The sequence below is a fragment of the Protomyctophum bolini genome (assembly GCF_963924005.1).
Source record: "Protomyctophum bolini genome assembly, chromosome: 8".
NCBI lineage: Eukaryota > Metazoa > Chordata > Actinopteri > Myctophiformes > Myctophidae > Protomyctophum > Protomyctophum bolini.
The window spans coordinates 36296388-36314292 of NC_137869.1; the positions used below are offsets into that span (position 1 = coordinate 36296388).

Consider the following 17905-nt stretch of genomic DNA (forward strand, 5'->3'; position numbering starts at 1 on the left):
AATACAGTAACAATGAAAATAAATTAACAAACACAGTCTGTCTTCTCTATAGGCAGCCAGTTCTGTCTGTGTCTGCCTGTTTCTATTGCCAGGCGGTGGTCGCTGAGTCTGTACATAGTCAACATCTTCCTCAGTTTTGGATCAGTAACAGTGGTCAGGTAGTTTGCCACTCTCTCTCTCTCTCTCTCTCATCATCTCTGTCTCTCTCCCTTCCAATTCTCCACCCTCTCTCACTCTCTCTCTCTCTCATCATCTCTCTCCCTTCCCATTCTCCACCCTCTCTCTCTCTCTCTCTCTCTCTCTCTCATCATCATCTCTCTCTCCCTTCCCATTCTCCACCCTCTCTCTATCTCTCTCCCTTCCCATTCTCCACCCTCTCTCTCTCATCCTTTCTGTCTCTCTCCCTTCCCATTCTCCACCCTCTCACTCTCTCTGCCTGTCTTAGATTGGATCAAGGTAATAGATCGTTTCAGAAGCAGCGGGCTGCCATGCGGAACCCAGGGTCACTCAGGAGGTTTGAGTGTCTGTCTCCTGAGAGTGGAAACTCTCTCTCTCTTCTCTCTCTCTCTCTCTCTCTCTCTCTCTCTCTCTCACACCAACATTCGCCACTGAAACCAATACTAATGACGAATCAATACCAATTTTAGTGTCAGCTTCTCTCAACAGGTAACTATTGAAGAGTAGGTGCACAAATTGCACACACGCTCACACACACGCGCACACACACACACACACACACACACACACACACACACACACACACACACACACACACACACACACACACACACACACACACACACACACACACACACACACACACACACACACACACACACACACACACAAAAGCATTTCCCAAATCCCTCCTGGACGATCAATATCACCCATGTCATGGCAGTGGGAACTTCAAGTCGTCTCTGATTATCAGTATGCATGGCCCAGTCCATCCACGCAGCATTGATGCATGACTGAGAAACCGTGCGCGCGTGCATGCATCAGTGAAGGCAGTGTTCCATTTCATGATTAGCTCCATGGATGTATTTGGAATAATAGTGACACATAGATCCCAAAAGACCCACATCTGGGGAGAGAGAGACAGAGACAGAGACAGAGAGAGAGAGAGAGACAGACAGACAGAGAGACAGAGAGAGATGGAGAGAACTAACTCCCGACTCCATGTTTTTGACAGCTTGGTTGTAAACGATATAAACTAATATTAAACAGTGTGCGGTACCGATCAGAGAAACGTGGCACGTTTATCAGTACTTTGACTAAGAAAGGAAAGAGGCCGCACAGCTCGTAGTCACGATGCCATAAACTTTATTTTTCCAACGTTTCGGCAAACAGGTTGCCTTCTTCAGGGGTATGAGAGAGAGAGAGAGAGAGAGAGAGAGAGAGAGAGAGCATATTGTATAGGAAATCCCCTAGGTGATGATTCAGAGATAAGAAGGGATTTACTCTTTCAACAGCAGGAATTACCACCTAATGCTAACCTCATCTCTCCTCTCTTTGACTCGCATTCTCAACACTCTCATCTCCTCTCATGCGTCTCGCTTTCCCCCTTTCTGGCTTTTTCTCTGTGTGTCTTTCGCTGGTAGCTCTTTCAAGTTCTCGGCCTCTCTCTCTCCCTCTGTGCGCTTACCTCTTGCCCTCTCACATTTTATCTCACCCCGTTCCACACTCACGCCCACACCAACATATAGACTTTATTGTTATTCTTTTGTTAGCCTATAGTTTGACTTTACTGCATGTCCTCATGGACTCGTGCATGTATTGTAACACTGTGGTTCCCAAACTTTTTCATGTCAAGGACCCCCAAATCAACATGTATTAGGTCGCGGACCCCCACTTCAAATTGTATGCCAGTGACCCCGATAAGAGAGGATTTTTACGGCTATTATAGCAGTGTTTCCGCAATTTATATTGTAAAATCAAGGTTAATTTAACTCTGAGTGTGTGCAAATGGAACCAAATGGACCGGTCAGGGTCTACACAGGGAACATGGAACCCACACAGGGAACATGGAACCCACACAGGGAACATGGAACCCACACAGGGAACATGGAACCCACACAGGGAACATGGAACCCACACAGGGAACATGGAACCCACACAGGGAACATGGGACCCACACAGACAACCTCCCTGTCACATGGAACTATGACCTCCCTGTCACATGGAACTATGACCTCCCTGTCACATGGAACTATGACCTCCCTGTCACATGGAACTATGACCTCCCTGTCACATGGAACTATATGACATCCCTGTCACATGGAACTATATGACCTCCCTGTCACATGGAACTATATGACATCCCTGTCACATGGAACTATATGACCTCCCTCTATTTTTAATGTGTGGACCACAGACCCCAAAAAAATGACCGGAACTACTTAATATTCCCCAAAACAAAACAAGAACTCGCACCACGGGACTCGGGGGAATCAATTAATACCTTTGCAAGATCTTTGCAAGTATTTCCTACAGCTCCAAAAAGTCGCAAATAACCCTTTAATAATGGAGTCTCCAATGGAGCACGCACGCACGCACGCACGCACACACACACACACACACACACACACACACACACACACACACACACACACACACACACACACACACACACACACACACACACACACACACACACACACACACACACACACACACACACACACACACACACACACACACACACACACACACACACACACACACACACACACACACACACACACACACACACACACGCCATATATTATGGCAGATTAACTTTTGAAATTCTAATTGCCAGTCTATAAATGTCTCTATAAATCCGGCCATCACACTGGCATTTGACGAGTGACCATAAAACATAAGTTGGCCGATAACACATATTGCAGGGCAGAGAGGTCAGAGTGCCGTCTAAAATGTGACTATTCAATTTCAAATATTAATTATAATTCTGCAGTTAAAAAAAGAAAACCTTAACACAATCACCTTGGTTTGAGTATAGTCGTATTTTAGGAAAATCCACACTCAATCACACATCATAACCCAGTTGGATGTAAAATGTATACTGATGACCAGACAGACAGACAGATCTCCTTTGAACAAATCCTTTTTCTATAGTCTGCATTGAGCATTGCCCATCAACTGACACAGCGCTAACCACGGCACTTCTTAATTGTGACCTCACCTTGTGTGTGCGCGTGCGTGCATGACAGAGAGAGAGAGAGAGAGAGAGAGAGAGAGAGATAGAGAGGAGAGGGATAGGGGTGGAAGAGAGACAGATAAGGCTGGCAGGGAGGCAGAAGAGAGGGGGGGGGGGGATTGAAACACAATATCACCTCATGGAATTGATTCAATTAAAGGGCAATGAAACCCTAGGCAGATTCTGTTTTTTGTTTTCCAGTTCGGATTAAAAACAATAAAGCACAATAAAAAAACATTGTATGTGTACAGTATAGGGCTATAGGCTAGTGCGCAGCACAGCTTCACCTAATCAATAACAGCATGAGGTGTGTTACATTTAATAACAGGTGTGTTACATCTGTTCACCACCAGACCGTACCGTAGCTTTAGGTGTGCCCAGAGAGAGAGCCACGGGGCGCGCCACTGGTCAGTGCGTGTGACATGCATGCGTGACATAATGGCCTTGAACTTCGTATATCATCATGACAGTGATACTCAGTATGTCATAGAGAGGTTGACAGTATCTAACCAGCTTTAGCCACCCACTCTGGTGTGTGTGTGTGTGTGTGTGTGTGTGTGTGTGTGCGTGTGTGCGTGTGTTTGTGTGACTGCATATCTGACCGTACGGTACTGTTCTGTGTGACCATCACTCCATCTGCAGTACCTTGCTATCTGTGTCACTTCTCTCACCATCTGCTGCATCCCTGAATTTATGCTCATGCGTTTACTAGCCTGCATTCTCTCTCTCTCTCTCTTTCTGTGTGTGTGTGTGTGTGTGTGTGTGTGGCACTTATATGTGTTAAAACATACCATATTGAATCTCGTCCCTCCCTCGCTCCGTATCCTCTTCCTACTGTCCCTCTCTCCCATATTTCTGCTCCATAATAATAATAATGCTCACCTCCCACAGCCTTCTCTGAGTCTCTACTCCATCATCAGTGTTGAGGTAACTGCAGGTCCAAGACCTTTACAAGGTTACGACAAAGCCTTGAACAAGCTTACCGTAACTAAGTTAAATAATAATGGCTATACGTATAGGTTCCATATAAGAACAGCAGCCGGCATTTACACGACACACATACTGTACGCACACACGCACCTGGGGGTTCAACGAGTGCAACAGCACGTGTGTCCGGATGTAATAATGCCAGCTTTACAGCGATAAGCCAAGGGCACTATAAAGATTATACTACAGTGTGTGGTGTTCATTTGACAGATTCCACCCCGCTCCCTTCCATACCTATATATATATATATATATATATATATATATATATATACAGTATATATATATATAAATCATCTCCCGTCTTCTCTCCTTCTTGCTGACCTATGGCCTCCATCCATGGTCTCTTTCTTCACTCCACCTGTCCTCCCTCCTCCACTGACCTCTCCTCCTTCCGGACCCATATACAGTAGGTCCCACTAACAGCTTGCTACAGTAAACCATACCAGTCATTTTACAGTGTCTATTGGTATGCTAGTAAGGACCCAAGTACAACTAGTGATGCTAGTTTAACCCATTTAGACCTGAGGCCACATCTGTCGTTGACCGGGGTCTAGTCTCACGTTGCCAGACTGTTGCCTTTCGCAAATTGCAAATGCTTCCTTCATACATTCTGGAGCAACGGAAGTTCTATCATGAGTAAAATATAAAGCTTTCCCCAGCTGAGGTCTGGTTAGGATGCCCCCCCCCCCCCCTTCCCTCGTTTATCTTTTTAACCTTGTACTGTTGTTGTTTCTGCTATGTTTTGCTTTGTTTTTTTCCCCTAATAAAGTCTGTTCCTATAGTGTTCTTATGTAAAGTGCTTTGGGTATTCAGAAAAGCGCTATATAAACTTGAGCTATTATTATTATTTATTTATTTAAGTATGGGGCCTCCTCCCCACTTCCGTTTTGTCTATACAGAAATAAGCTAACATTTTTGTGAACAGAAATGACAAACAGATTAGGCCTTGTATTTCCAGACTCTATATAGCATTTGGAGATTGTGGAATAGTTGTTATACATGTTTCTATATACTAATCTACAAGCTCACATTGCACTGCAACGCGACATGTTGTGAGGTTTGCAGATCAGCTATTCTTGCCAAGATGTTCACCCCGCAATAGGGGGACATTCTAGTGTCATGGCAGCAACAGCAGTAAGGGTGAGACTAATTCTACACATTACAGTATGCAGAACTAATGCAGCATTCAAGATATGGAGCTTCAAAATGAAGACAACAATGTGTATTGACGTATATACCTGTGTTAGGAGGCATAGCCAGTGGAGTACAGGCCTCCGTCTGGCCTGTAGATGGAGATGACAGTAACCGCTGGGCCAGGAAGGCAGAGATGGGCTGGACCAACATGGATGTCAGAATAGCACCATCTTCTCTGGAAATACCAACTGCAATGAGAGAGAGAGAGAGAGAGAGAGAGAGAGAGAGAGAAAGAGAGAGAGAAAGAGAGAGATTTATTGCAATAGTATTAGTCCCGACCATATTGATAGGTTAATGTGGTGTGGTCTGGCCATTCTTATTATAGCTCAATGTTTGTTTTTTATCCGACAATTTTGTAACGCATTTTTCACCTGGTGCCAATCGCCTAAAGCTGTAATCCTGGGCACTACTCTGCCTCTGCCAGCCTGGAGAGAGCCTCAAACTGAGCTCTTGCTCTTGCTACGTCCTACTAGGGGTTCCCGGACGTAGCAGCACATGGAAGGAACACGTCATTCCAACCTCGTCTTTCCCCTACATCACATCAGGCGCCTCCGCTGACCAGGGGGAGGTAGTATTCGTTGGGTTTGACCCATAGAGTTATACTATATCTATAGGGCGGACTGCCCCACCCCCCGCTATTAATTTAAATTAGATTTGTAATTGTTCAGTGGTGTTTGAAGCTCCCAGAAGAACGCACAGTGTGACACGTCAAGAAACACACGTCCAAACCCCAAACCATGCCGTGTGCCTTTAGAAGTGCAGGGTGTGGACAGCTGGGAACCACAATGCTGCAAGTGACTCGCTGACGTGTTCAGTCAACTGTAAGATCATTAATTATATTTGACTTCAAGCTAAAAATCTGTCCCATCTACTGTACAATTTGAGCCAACTAAAGAATAAATTGAATATGGAAATACATATCGAGGAGACACTGATGCACATCCCTGGTGTAAGAAATTATGTTGCTCCGAGGTATATCCTGTAGCCTACTATTGTAAATATAAATTACTATTAAAATGCTCTGTCAGCTACAATGGTTGCAATTTGCAACCAGGACCTACAGTATATAGACAAGTCTTCTAGCTTGCCAAAATCCTTTTAGTATTATTGTATAATGTTACACACTTCAATCAATGAAGGAATGAGTCCATGTCAGTGTGGATTGATTTTAGTGTTTTACTGGATTTCATAGAACTGCAACAAGACAGTTAAACACATAAGCAATGCAGAGGCAAGGAAGCAACCAGGTGTGCAGGTACAGTATACAAAATATAAAAAACAGTAAAAAAGTGCTCCTGGGATCAATCAGGATAACACATCTATAGAACAAAGCGGAGATCCGTGCACAGCTAATAGTTAAAAAGGAGGAAAGGGAGGAAAACCGACATGTTTTGACATATACGGTCTGCATCAGGGCATAAGCAATGCAATTAAGATATGCGGTGTTGACCAGCCTGCATAATTATCAATACAGGATGTATTGGAGGCCTCATTGACTGACAAAATACTGTAACTTAACATCGCAGACATACTGCTGTACACCAAATACACCAATGACACCAAATAGTTCTGCTGACAAAATAGCTATATACTATATGTGGCTTGGAATTATTCCATCAATAACATCACACCATAGTCACACAGTAGCAGCTGCATGGGGGGGCCTCTGTAGTCACCATGTTAGCTTTAGCTGCTGAGCTAAGCTTCTAAGCTCAGCTGATAGCCTAAACCGCTAAGCAGGAAATCACCAGACCAAAACAAACATTGTGGAGACAAACGGCCAACTTTTCCACCACCAAAATATCCCCTGGTTATATATGCTACTTCAACTTCAACTTTATGTTATCTCACCCGCAACAAGACAGTTAAACACACATTTTTTTTTCTTTTTGTTAATAAAGTATTATATCAATCAATCAATCAATCAATCACAAATAATAATGGCACTTGGTTATATATTACCGGTAAATAATGACTCATTCAAATCATTGAACTGGCCAGGAGAGCCTCATCTAGGAAAAATAAAGTAGTAAAGATCTGAATAGGAATGTGAAATATCATATGTGACGTCTGACAATTGCATCGGGGATGAATGCCATGTTTTGTTCAAGTAAAAAAAAAACTAAAGACTAAATATAAAGGTTGTAAGTATGCTGCTATTGACTGGTTAAGAACAGATCAAGTAAGTTCTGGGTAAATATACTGCAGCGTCATCTAGCGTGGCTGCCATAAGCATGTGTTTCCTCTCCTGGTATCTCTTTGGTCTGAATGGTTACTATAAACTGACAGATATTGGCCATCCTCCCTGTGTCTACTACCCTGGCGGGGTTAGGTTGGCCAACGGTATATAGGCATTAAGTAGTTTGTTTAGTTTGCCGTTGAATTTGTTGATTCCATCTCTCAGTAATTGCCATATAAACAACAGGATACGTTCCACCTGTGTGCACCACAATCTACACATTGTTAGCAGCTGTACCAAGAGATATGTATGCCCCTTCATCCAGGACAAGGTGTTCAAAGTGGCGTGCGTGCGTGCATTTTTTCATCTATCGGCATCTTTCCTCTGCCTTCCTGTTCTGTATGTATAACGTTGCTTTCTTTCTCTTACAGGCTATACTTCTCCATCACCACCCTCCCATTTCCCCTCTCTGTCAATTCACCGCTCCTCTTCGCGGTCTAGCTTGCCTGCCAGACTGAATACAAACAGCAGAGTTGGTTTTGACACAAAGCCACAGGACGCGTACAGTACGGCATAGGATCGTGGAAATGGCTGCACACAATTCGAACTATAACCCGTTTCTGGAGTCATTTCTCCACCTCTCCCACTTCATGACCTCCTCGGCCACACCCTCAATCCTTAAAACACCTTATCACTAAACTTCTTTGCCATTTTTTACTACTTTGAAAAAACATTTTTGAATAGTTCAAATAGCCGATCTACAAGCTCACAACGTGTCGATGTACATCGGCTAGAGTTGAACAATTTTAATATGTTTTTTCAAAATAGTAAAAAAGAGGCAAATATGTTTATGGATAAGGGGTTTAACACTGACAAAAAGGTAAAAGCCGTCCAACACTCATCATCACTCACTCAGGCCTCCAGCAGTGACTGAGGTGGTGCTGCGTATATGACTATACGTGTGCCAACAGCAATCAGTAGTCCATGCAGCACTATACCTCCAATGGAGAGGGAGATTATTCATTAAGGAGGTTGGATCTGTCCTCCTTTTCTCTACGCGCTCTCTTGATTAGGTTCTCAGACTAAATCCTCCTCTGTTTTATTCAAACGGGAGATAATTATTAGTGAGAGTAATGAGAGAAGGACCTGAATACCCCCTAGCCCATTAAAGACCCCAGACCAGAGTCTACTAAATGTCTTCAAAGTCCTGACAGTTTTCTGAATAATGTCAGTGGTTCTCAAACCATTTCATGTCAAGATTATAGGTAATTGGCCGCCGACCCCCATCTGAAAATATGTTGTTCAAGGGACACGCCAGAAGCAAGACGTGCACACGTTTTCACGATTTCACGATTTTTCAACGAGCTGTAGATCTGCTATATTTCAATAGCTAAAGCATAAAATAATGGTTTAAGGTGACACAGATGCGTTCCAGGTATTAATGGGCTAGCATAGATGGTCTGAGTCAGTGCTAATCTCACCGGCACATGAGTTTCAGGTTATAACAATGTACTGAACTCAACAATATGAACTCCATCCTGCACCTGCATGTGGACACACATCTACACTCAGGCACACGGGGATGCATTCCATTTGTGCACAGGTGCACGTATACAAACACGCATGTGCATACTGTGTGCACACAGACCCAGTTATGCATGCATGCATGTGATAGTATAACCCAAGTGGCCATGCAACACACACACACACACACACACACACACACACACACACACACACACACACACACACACACACACACACACGTGATAGTATAACCCAAGTGGCCATGCAACACACACACACACACACACACACACACACACACACACACACACACACACACACACACACACACACACACACACACACAGACAGGGTGGGCTGATCATTGTCACAAATTACATTTCTGAGCATTACAATATGAGAATTAACAGGAAGTATAGAAGACGTGGCTCTATTTGGAATGATTAACCATTTTTTGCCACGTTCTAATTGAGTCACAGGAGCAGTGACTTGTGAGCCCTGGAGAAGAGACTCATTAGAGATCATTAAATATGATAATGTGGTTTCCGTCTCAGTCGCCGTGTGGAACAAAACACGCTTGTGTGTACCAAACACCAAACATGGAGACGGTTCAACGCAGACTGTATAGTGAAGATACAACAGAGCAGGGAAGACGTGAGGTTTCAGAAGAAGCATTGTGTACTGCACTTAAAGTCCACAATTAATTAATTCAAGGGGGAAATACAATAAAAATAAAACGAGTGTGCATGTGTGGTCCCAAGAAAGCCCACAAACGCGGTGCATTTTTGTTGAAAAAGCTGAAAACACTCTCTAATCTGGCCCCTGGTGTCACAATAAACCTGTCAGTAAGCTTTCTGGATATGGGTTTTATTCTGATACTATCAATCATTTTGTAGGACTATAGGTGTTTTTCTGTTAATATCCCTTTTTTGAAGAGCCAGGCAATAGTGAGTTTAAAAGGGCACAGTATTTATCCTAGTAGCTCTGTTGACACTTATGTACAGAAATTCAGGCCTTGACTACACTACACACCTATCTGTATATATCTGTATGTAAACGCAAAACCAAATTGAACACATGAATGCGTTCAATAGCCATGCACACATGTACATAGTGTACTGTATACAGTAAAACATGTATGGGTCCATTTGGTTTCATATGTCCACAATCATGAAGTGTCATGAAGGGTCATGAAGTGTGGGTCATGACTGAAAGAATAAGGTCGCGAATACAAGCGGCCAAAATGAGTTTTCTTTGACGGGTGGCTGGCATCTCTGGGAGGAGACCCCGGGGCAGACCAAGGCGCAGTTGGAGGAAACACATCGACTCACTGGCTTTGGAACGTCTCGGAATCCCCCAGGAGGAAGTCACCGATGTTGCTCTGGAGAGGGAGCACTCTGGTGGAGCTGTTGCCCCCGCAACCCGACTACGGATAAGCGATTGAAGATGGATGGATGTCCACTATCAGAGTTAAATACAAATTACAATACAGTTTATACAGGTTCTCTCTAGGTCATCCTCAGACGAGCCCTCCATCGTCGCTTCCAGTTCATACCGGTTACATACTGTACAGTACATACATTTGCACTCCTGCGTCATTCTTGAGTACATCCACATATGTTAATGTGGGATGTCCTCGTGACCGGTGATTGGTTCCCACAGCACTAGTTTGCGGCTGGCAGCTCTTGGTGTCTTTTGGCAGTGTCCTGCTAGTCTCATTCTCCTGGCTGCTATTTTCTGTCTCCCCCTTGGCATTCCATCATACAGATTCTTGTTGGTAACATATGTGTACTCTTGCTGATGTCAAGTACCGCACGCAGCATTCCTTCTAGAGACTTCTGCAGGGTTGGCTTCAGTGTCCAGCATTCACTGGCACTGCCGTATATAGAACAGTCATAGACTCCCACATGTGCACACAGTCACAATGTCACACATGTGTGGGCTGTGTGCACGCACACAGCCACACACAAACACGCACCTGCATCCAATCTGGTGGGCAGCATTGATAAATGGCTCAGTTGAGACATATAGAGTAACTTTCCTTATTGGACACAGAGACGTGAACAGCATCGGAGATCTGCAGGAGCCGTTTCAGATTCATCTTCCAGACAGAGGTAGAGGGCAATTTGTTCCAATTTGCTTCGTCCCAGACAGTTGTGATTATGGACTTGTAGCGAGTTTAAGGATCCCTCAGACATGTTTAAATTGATCTACAAACCATTGATTCTCAAGACATAATATTTGATTATCTCCACCAGTACAACCGTTAGTCAAAATCAGACCGGCAATGCATTGTCTGCCCTTGCAGGAGTCTGTTTTATGCCCCTATTTGCATTATAAATCTTAGATTGTTCTAGCAGTGATATATATTTCTGTGAAAATGACTGTGCTGATTTAATTTACCCCGTCCTGAGCAATCATTCTGGGCATGACAAGTAGCATTGCCCATCCTGGAGGTCACGGCAGGCCACAAAGTGTGTGGGGGGGGGGGGGGGGGGGGGGAGGAAAGGAAAGGAGAGGAGAGGAGAGGAGAGGAGAGGAAAGGAAAGGAAGACATTGCTGAGTCAAGTTTATGTTGACATGAAAATTAACAGACATTTAAAAGGTCTCCAACATTGTGACGTACATTTCTCTTTACATTAGCTGGACTTTAAGAAGTATTTTCTGAGTCCCCCAAACAGTGGGGTTCATTGTATCTATTCCAAATCCCTCCAGGATTTTTGTTCCCCTCTCTTTGATCCATACTTTTAGTTTTTCTCAACTTTGTGTGCGTATAATCCATACGCTGCCCCGAGCGCCGAGGACAAGCGCAGCAACCCTTGAAAAATCTCGTCATTTCTTTGAACGACTCCTTCCAGTCGATACCTCGCTCTGCTTGGTGTAGCAGAGTGTCAACAGAGCCTCTCACCTTCTGAAGAAGATTAATAACCCATGACCTGATCGGAGACAGGAGACACAGGAGAAGAGAAGACGGGAGAAAAGATGGCTCTGGACGAGAGGGGTCATCAGGTAACATCATGTAACAAGGGGGAGAACAGACCAAGTGGAAAAGAAGCTTACGTTTGTAAAGATCCTCATCAGATGCTGAATACACGTTCCGATGTACACAGACACGTTGTGAGCTTGTAGATCGGCTATTTTAACTATTAAAAAATGTTTTTTCTAAATAGTAAAACAAGATGCTCAAGGTGAACAAGCTCTTATTTATAAAAAGGAATCTCCCATAGCGGTTCAATTATAACTGAAGCACAGTTTGATCATTGTATAATTATCCATGGCAACCTGCTCCAACACTCTGCTGACCCGTGCCGTGTCAAGTCAACAAGCTGTAAAATCAACAGAGGAATCCAGCAGCGCAGCGATAGTTCATGGAGCAACTGAAGTCAGGAGGCTACTTCTAATTATCTCTCCACGGACCCCTCCCAACCCCCCCGTTTATTCGCCAATAGTTAATTCATATATACTCCCACTAATCAGACTGTCTGCTTCTCATTTTCTTCAAGCCAACTCACATGATGCCCACAGTACCCAGGCAGTAATAAGGGAAATTTGCTAAATGTGTGGCAAATCTGCAAAAACAAATGCGTACCACTATAGCTTTCTTCACAAATGTGTTCATAAAGGTGTAAACTATAAGATATGAATTTGTTCCAACCCAACTCCCTTAGGAAACTTTGTGACAGCTGCTAAAAGTTGGCGTACCATATAACAACCAATATAAGGCAAACCATTTCAAATTTCATTATACTTTAAGTAGCATGTGACGTGTCAAACTAGGGGGTTTTCATGACTCTGAATCCATTGCAAGCATAGTGCATAGTTTTGCACAAAAAACACACCTAAAAATGGACATAGAGGCCATCACAATTTGGGCATATTTGGGCAAGTGGCTATGGCCGAATTTAGCCCAAGGAGTGTTTTCGTGCAAAACTAATGCTTGGAATGGACTCAGCATCATGAAACCCCCCTAGTTTGACACGTCACATGCTACTTAAAGCATAATAAAATTTTGGGAATTTTGCCTTATATTGGTTGTTAATGGTACCCCAACTTTCAGCAGCTGTCACAAAGTTTCCCAAGGGAGTTGAGTTGGAACAAATGCATATGTTATAGTTTACACCTTTATGAACACATTTGTGAAGAAAACTAGTGGTAAGTTGTTTTTTTTTGTGCAGATTTGCCACACATTTCACAAATGTGCTCCAACTACAGTCACTGTTGCTCCATGACCTATCGCTGCGCTGGATTCCTCTGTTGACTTTACAGCTTGTTGACTCATGGAGAAGGAGGAGAGACCCGCACACCGCCACTTGCTGGTTCAAGAAGTTTATTTAATTAAGAGTCACAGCAACGTTTCCCGCCTTCCGGCCTTCTTCAGGCATGCAGCTTGTTGACTGACACTGCACAGGTGACGGGTCAGCAGAGTTGTTTGAGCAGGTTGTCATGGGTAATTACGATGATCATTTAGGGTTGAATTATACCATAAACTGTGCTTCAGTTATAATTGAACCACTATGGGAGATTCTTTTTATGATGCAATTGTCCCATTATGTGAATTATTTCACCATTTGTACCAAGAGCTTACATTTCACTTCATGCAGTCACTCATTGTACGCCAATAAAAAGAAAATTACAATTTGGTTTCATGGGTTTACATTAATTCTCCTATTTTCGTCAGTGCCTTACCACTTATCCCTAAACTTCTTTGCCTTTTTTTCTATATATAAAGAAGAAAAAAAAGCATTGTTAAATAGCAGCCTCACTCTCTGTCACTCATTCCAGCTCTCTCAGAGCCGTTCCGCCAGCATCTAGCTCACTCCATCTCTCGGTCCTTCCTGGCATCCCCACATCATCTCTCCTCAGCCTCACACTTCTGCTTCCCCCTTTTCGTCCCACTCTCCTTTAGACTGTTGCCTCTCGCAATTTTCAAATGCTTCCGTCATTACAGTCTGGAGAACGGAAGCTCTGATCATGAGCAAGCGATAAGCCGGAAGTGAAGCCTCCTCCCCACTTTCGTTTCGTCTTTACAGTCGCGCAGATTTATCCTAATATATATTGAAAAACATCTAAGCATATAGCTTGCTGCTTAGCAGAAATGGAAATATATTATTGTGAACGTAAATGTCAGCCTCCTTGCAAGGATTTTGGGAGGTGTTTCCTATATAGCATCCAGAGATTGTGGAATAGTTGTCTGGCTTCGTGAGACTATACTCTCCTCCTTCCTTCCCCTCTCTATCCCCTCCTCCTGCACTACTCTGTGTTCAGGAAAGTGAGAGCTAGGCAGATCAATACACAGGCAGTTTCAACAGCCTGTAAATCAGCCTTTCCATTACCAAACACTAGAAACCTTTCCATTACCAAACACTAGATACCTAGAAGGACATAGTCTATATGGATGCCTGTCTCACTGGACCATCCAACAGCAGCCTGTAGATAACGACCATACACAGCCGGCCAGAAACTCTACATCTGACCTCAACGTTGCGTATCTCGAGAACCATCCAACCGATTGACTCTGACTTTGCGCCGCCCTCGTTGAAAACGAGTATTTCCAACTCCAGCCCGTCTCAGTTCAGGGCTGCATGAACAGCGCTCAAGCGCTCGGTTTCTGCCCCCTCAATATCGTAACTCTTCTATTAGATGGCCCTGAACCCGTCATTCTCCTCTTTCAGACTGAGTGTTTTGCAACCCACCTGCAACAACCCCAGTCCCACCAATCCCACCATGTCAAAGGTCTCTACTGTCAGCACGAAGGACGTTTTGTCATCGATCTGCCTGTCCATCTGTCCATCTGTCCATCTGTCCATCTATCCATCTGTCCATCTGTCCATCTGTCCATCTATCTATCTGTCCATCTGTCCATCTGTCTTCACCACCACCAGCATCTAGAATCCAGGCAGGTACCATGCTATGAAGTGGTAGCTATAGCGTCTCATCACCGAAATCCTTTTCATAACACATTTCATTTTTAAATTGATCTCTTCAAATGGAACTATTGCGAAAAGTGCAAAAAGGCCAGCTGTGCTCTAGTGTGATTGTATTGTACAGTATTATCCTGCACTTAACTGCTCTATACAATACCATATACCATAGTGGCATGCTGCAAACCGCTATATCGGGGTAGAATATAAATATAGGCAACAACGGATACTGTCATAAGACCGCAGAGACATTGCTGTAAAATGCTGCTCTCTCGATCTACTGTACATGTTTTGGTGTGTGAAATGTATGTGTACACGGACAGAAAGAGAGAAAGCAAGAGAAAAAACAAACCTGTTTTTAACAGACAGTGAGAGAGCCACAGAGTGCAAGATGGTCAGAATGACACGTAGCGTCTCCCACAGTGATCAAAGCAGGGACCGGAATGCATTACAGTTAATAAGCAGTAAGCACAGCGGGAGGCTGCACTCTCTCTCATCTCCCTGAATGTGTGACACCGCAGTGCTAGCCACTTAGCTAAGCACATACTGGTGGAAAACCTAACGGTACTTGAGCTGGAAGAAGTAAAAGTTAAAAAAAAAAGGTAAAAACAATCAAATGCAATACTCAACAAGTTACAAGTAAAACACCTGTATTCAAATGTTGATGTATGTTTTGTAATAACTCTGCAAATAAACTAAATAGCTAAAGTTGTCAAAAAATTGTAGTGCAGTATAGCCTACGGAGTACAAGATCTGTCCCTCTGATTTGTAGTGGAGTCGAAGTATAAAGTATTATTGAAAAAATGGAAATACTAGTAAAAGTAAAACCAGGGACTGGGGTCGAAAATTTGCCTCGGCTATTAATAAACCCAGTATATAGTTACAATGCAACGGATGTTTCTATAACTTAAAACATTCTTTTTTTCGTACTGTCCCTGTCAAATAAACATGTAAATACATAAAAATAAAGAGAGGCGAAGGGGAAGAGATAGACATTCAGGGAGAGAACAGAAATGGACTGCCCAAGAGATGTACTAGAGAATACATACACACATGCCTAGGCTGATATTCAACACAATATAAATATAAATGTTTTTACTGTAATAGAGTCCGCAAGGGAAAACTCAGCTCCACTGGTTTATTAATTCAACGTTTCGATCACTGGGATCTTCAGGAACTGTAGTAGTACAAATTGACCAGTATCTTTAATGTCCCTCTGAGAAAATGACACATCATAGCCAAATAAGGCTATACAAATTAAGTACTCAAAAGACTTGAAGATGACTTAATTTGCAGAGGGAATGGTTTATTTCAAAGAAGCTATTGCAAATTTAAAGGAAAAGTAAAATACACATTACACACATTTCCTAAATGAATGATACTACCTCTGTCGGTGACCAATGCATCTGGGGAGTGTTCCTTTTTCTAAACTCTAATTGAAGAAAAAATCACACTTGTGTGAAGTGAGGGCACTCTTATCATCATACATCACCAACCATACACCACACACACACACACACACACACACACACACACACACACACACACACACACACACACACACACACACACAAACTACAAACACAGACTTCTCAGATTGAAAAGCAAGAAAGAAGCTATTTACTAATTCATTAAGCTGAACTATCAACTGAACTAGGGTGATGCCTGTTGGGGGAATGCCCCTCCGGTTATGCAATACAGGTTGTCAGAGTATTTAGTGCTGCGCCCATTTACTGGTGGCCAGTCTAGGATGTCATCACTTTATATTGATGACATTAGGGATCTCCATATATTATGGGCAAAGTAACCAGATTTGAGGGTTTGTAGAGACACAGACAGTAGTCAGTTATGCAATACCTTGGACTTGTGCGAGTATTATTAGTGTGGTCGTTTCTGTTTTTATCTTTATTATCGCTCTGTCTCAAAAAGAGACGATACATTTTAATCCTTTTCAAATAAATAATTTACAGTATGTAAGATGCCAGCTGCTGCTTCCCAGTGAGTGGCGGCCAAGAACATTGTTGTTTTAATTGACCTTGATTGTGTTTTGATTTTCCTATGTCGCCGAAGTAGCAGACCGAGGGAATAACTAATGCTACTCTAATGATGATGGAACTTTAATGACAGCTTAATGACAAGCATGGCACGCCTGGTGCTCTTACAGTCACTGGAGAGAGAGCGAGAGCGAGAGAGAGAGAGAGAGAGAGAGAGAGAGAGAGAGAGAGATTTTACAGTGCAAGTCACTCGCTGTGGTTCACAAACTAAAAGTTGGAAAGGGAGGGGGGTATGACACAAAGCTGCATCACAAATCCTTCCCTCAGATGATACTTTTTTACATTTTACTACTTTATTTAGATTCTTTTGTCAAATACAAGAAACAACACAACACTACAAGACATCAAATGGTTAAAAAAGCTTAACCAGTACGACGCCCTGAGGTTGCACTGAAACAACAGAGCTTCTTAATACGGCACAGTTGAGGAGCAGGAGTTAAACTATTAATCTGGTGTCAGTGAGGTCAGATGTAGAGTTGCTGGCCGGCTCCATATATGTAGATCTAGCATGTCAAACCATGTATGGCTATCCAGGGTTTGATGAGGTCAGTGTCGTGATCTTTATATATGGAGATCCAGGTGATGATAGTCAGCTCCACATATGGAGATCCATGTTTTGCACCAACTTGGTTAATTTGCAAGTCTTGTCGTGTCACGGTAACCTCAGTGGTTGGACTGACAACCATTATGTGGAGATCTAAGGGTCTCCACAATGTCACATGTCACGAGGCATGCCCATATATGGAAGCATGATGTCATGAGGCGTGACTATATATGGAGGTGTGATGTCAAAGCAAGGATAGTTAGTTATGAGTCAATTAGTGAGTGTGATTAGTGAGTAA

At 43.2% G+C, this 17905-nt stretch overlaps 1 protein-coding gene across 1 annotated transcript in view; it reads right to left on the bottom strand.

Moving 5' to 3' along the window:
* The window catches only part of naaladl2 (N-acetylated alpha-linked acidic dipeptidase like 2), a 347063-nt gene that overhangs the window by 126590 nt on the left and 202568 nt on the right, over positions 1–17905 (bottom strand). Inside the window, exon 9 of the mRNA XM_080770411.1 lies at positions 5427–5570. Coding sequence (XP_080626537.1) covers positions 5427–5570 — 144 coding nt within the window. The remainder of the gene's footprint in view (positions 1–5426; positions 5571–17905) is intronic.